This window comes from Lepidothrix coronata, unplaced genomic scaffold, assembly GCF_001604755.1.
Source record: "Lepidothrix coronata isolate B3197 unplaced genomic scaffold, Lepidothrix_coronata-1.0 Scaffold551, whole genome shotgun sequence".
Classification (NCBI taxonomy): Eukaryota; Metazoa; Chordata; class Aves; order Passeriformes; family Pipridae; genus Lepidothrix; species Lepidothrix coronata.
The window spans coordinates 17,103-19,544 of record NW_016690731.1 but is presented as its reverse complement, the minus strand read 5'-3'; the positions used below and the strand labels follow the sequence as shown (position 1 = coordinate 19,544).

Here is a 2,442-nt window from a genome sequence, read left to right as displayed (position 1 = left end):
CCTCAGGGGGACCCCGATGTCCCCTGAAGACCCCTGAGGGGACCCCAATGTCCCCAAGGGACCCTCAGGGGGACCCCGATGTCCCCTGAAGACCCCTGAGGGGACCCCAATGTCCCCAAGGGACCCTCAGGGGGACCCCGATGTCCCCAAGGGGAAGATTTGTCTCCCTGGGACCCACAGGGGGACCCCGATGTCCCCTGAAGACCCTTGAGGGGACCCCGATGTATCCAAGGGACCCTGAATGGGACCCCAGTGTCCCCAAGGGACTCTCAGTGGGACCTCGATGTCCCCAAGGGACCCTCAGGGGGACCCCGATGTCCCCAAGGGGAGGATTTGTTCTCCTGAGACCCTTGAGGGGACCCCAATGTCCCCAAGGGACCCTCAAGGGGACCCCAATGTCCCCAAGGGGAGGATTTGTCCCTCTGGGACCCTCAAGGGGACCCCAATGTCCCCCAAGGGACCCTGAATAGGACCCCAACGTCCCCAAGGGGAGGATTTGTTCTCCTGAGACCCTAAATGGGACCCCGATGTCCCCTGAAGACCCTTGAGGGGACCCCAATGCCCCCAAGGGACCCTAAATGGGACCCCAATGTCCCCAAGGGGAGGATTTGTCCCCCTGGGACCCTCAGGGGGACCCCGATGTCCCCTGAAGACCCTTGAGGGGACCCCGATGTCCCCAAGGGACCCCGAATGGGACCCCGATGTCCCCAACTCCCGAAATTCGGGGCCGTTTCGGGAATTTTCGGGGTGGATTCACGGAGCAGTTGCGGGGTCGGGGGTCCAGTTTTTCCACCGGCATTCCCGGCGCGGGCTCGGCGGCTCCGGGGGGATCCGTCCCGACGGCTCGATCCCGGCGGGATCCCCCTGCGGTGGGATCGGTGGGATCGGAGCGGGATCGATCCCTCCCACCCCCCACCCCCCTCCCAAGGCTTTGCCCTTTCCCTCGGCGTTCCGAAGGGATTTAACCCCGGGATTAAGGCGCCGGAATTCTTTCCCTTCGCCCGCCCGGACTTTGCCCGGTGGAGCGGCCGCGATTCCGAAGGGTGTGGGGGGGGAACAGGAGCCGGTTTGGGAATCGCACGGGGCGGAATCCGCCCGTTCCTGCCCCGGCCCTGCCCAGAGGGCGATGCCGGCGCGGGGGCGGCGGCTCTCCCGGTTTTTCCGCACCCACCCGGAATCCTCCGGCACGGCCGGGACGTGCCGGGATCCCCTCCCTTTATCCGGCCTCGGATCCCGGCGATCCCTTCCCGGTAAAACCCCCCCTTCCCTTCCCTTCCCTTCCCTTCGAGGTGTCCCTGCGGCTCCGGAGTCGGGAATTCCCTCCCGCGTGGATTGTGGGTTAATCCCGGCTTAGGAAAACCGGGAGAACCGGCCGTGGGGTCGGGCAGGAGCCTCTCCCTGGGTTTAACAATCCCTCCTTCTCCTCCTCCTCCTTCCCGCAGGATTCCGGCCGTGCCGAGCTCATCCCGCCGCGGCCGTCGCGGCGTTATCCCGGAGGAGATCCCGCCGGCCCGGGACGTGCCGAGCCGGCTCCCCGCTGATCCCGGAGCCGCTGGATGACCGGGAGGCGCTTCCAGAGGGCGGGAAGGCAGAAGCTCGGCGGGATAACCCGGTGGGATCATTCGGGATCGAGCTGAGGGGGTTTTTCCGGCGCCGCGCCTTCGGATCCGCCGCCGCCGTCCCGCGCCTTCGGATGCCCCTCGAGCCTTAAGGAGCGCCCTCCACCCTCATCCCGGCGGGAATTCCGGCCTCCCGCAGCACCCACAGCACCCGGGCAAGGGGGAGATGCTTCCCAAACTCCCGCCCCTGTCTCCGGAACGCGCGGTGACCCCGCGGGGAAACCTCGGGAAACAGGGATAGGCCACCGCCGGGAGCTGGGGGGGGAGGTGATGCCGCTGGTGGAGAAACGTCTCCCACGGCTCCTTCCCGGCGGGATCGGCGACGCTCTCCCCGGGCTTTGGCCATGGCGGAGCACGCGGAGCTGCTGGCGGAGATGCCGGCGGTGTCCCGGCTCAGCACCCCGGAGCGGCTCCAGCACGCCCAGAGGCGGCGGCAGCAGCAGCTCAAAAAGTGGGCGCAGGCGGAAAAGGAGGCGCCGGGAGCGAAGGCGGGAGCCGAGAGGAAGAGGGGCAGGAGGAGGAAGAGCAGCAGCAGCGGCGGCAGCGCCGGTGGGAGCCCCGGGAAGAGGGTGACGTTCCCGGCCAGCGTCCGCCTCCTGGAAGCGGCCGCCCGGCACGACGCCGAGGAAGGTGGGAGCTTCCGGAATTCCCCGAAAAGCGGGGCGGGAATTCCTGAGTTTTTTTGGGGTGTTTTTTTTTGCTCCCAAATAATTCCCCGGGGAGGAGGCGGGAGGCCGGCCGTGGCGTGTGGAGGGCTGGGATCCCGCTTTTCCGGGGGCGGGAAGGGAGCTCGCGGAGCGCTCGGCGTCGGAACGCGGCGGCG

At 68.0% G+C, this 2,442-nt stretch overlaps 1 protein-coding gene across 1 annotated transcript in view; it reads left to right on the top strand.

Moving 5' to 3' along the window:
• Window positions 1-1,242: 1,242 nt before the first annotated feature.
• PPP1R16A (protein phosphatase 1 regulatory subunit 16A) overlaps window positions 1,243-2,442 on the top strand; it is a gene marked incomplete at its 3' end in the record, with an annotated part of 15,967 nt that continues 14,767 nt past the window's right edge. The window contains exon 1 of the mRNA XM_017839896.1: window positions 1,243-2,249. Within this exon, the coding sequence (XP_017695385.1) occupies window positions 1,964-2,249 (286 nt within the window). The remainder of the gene's footprint in view (window positions 2,250-2,442) is intronic.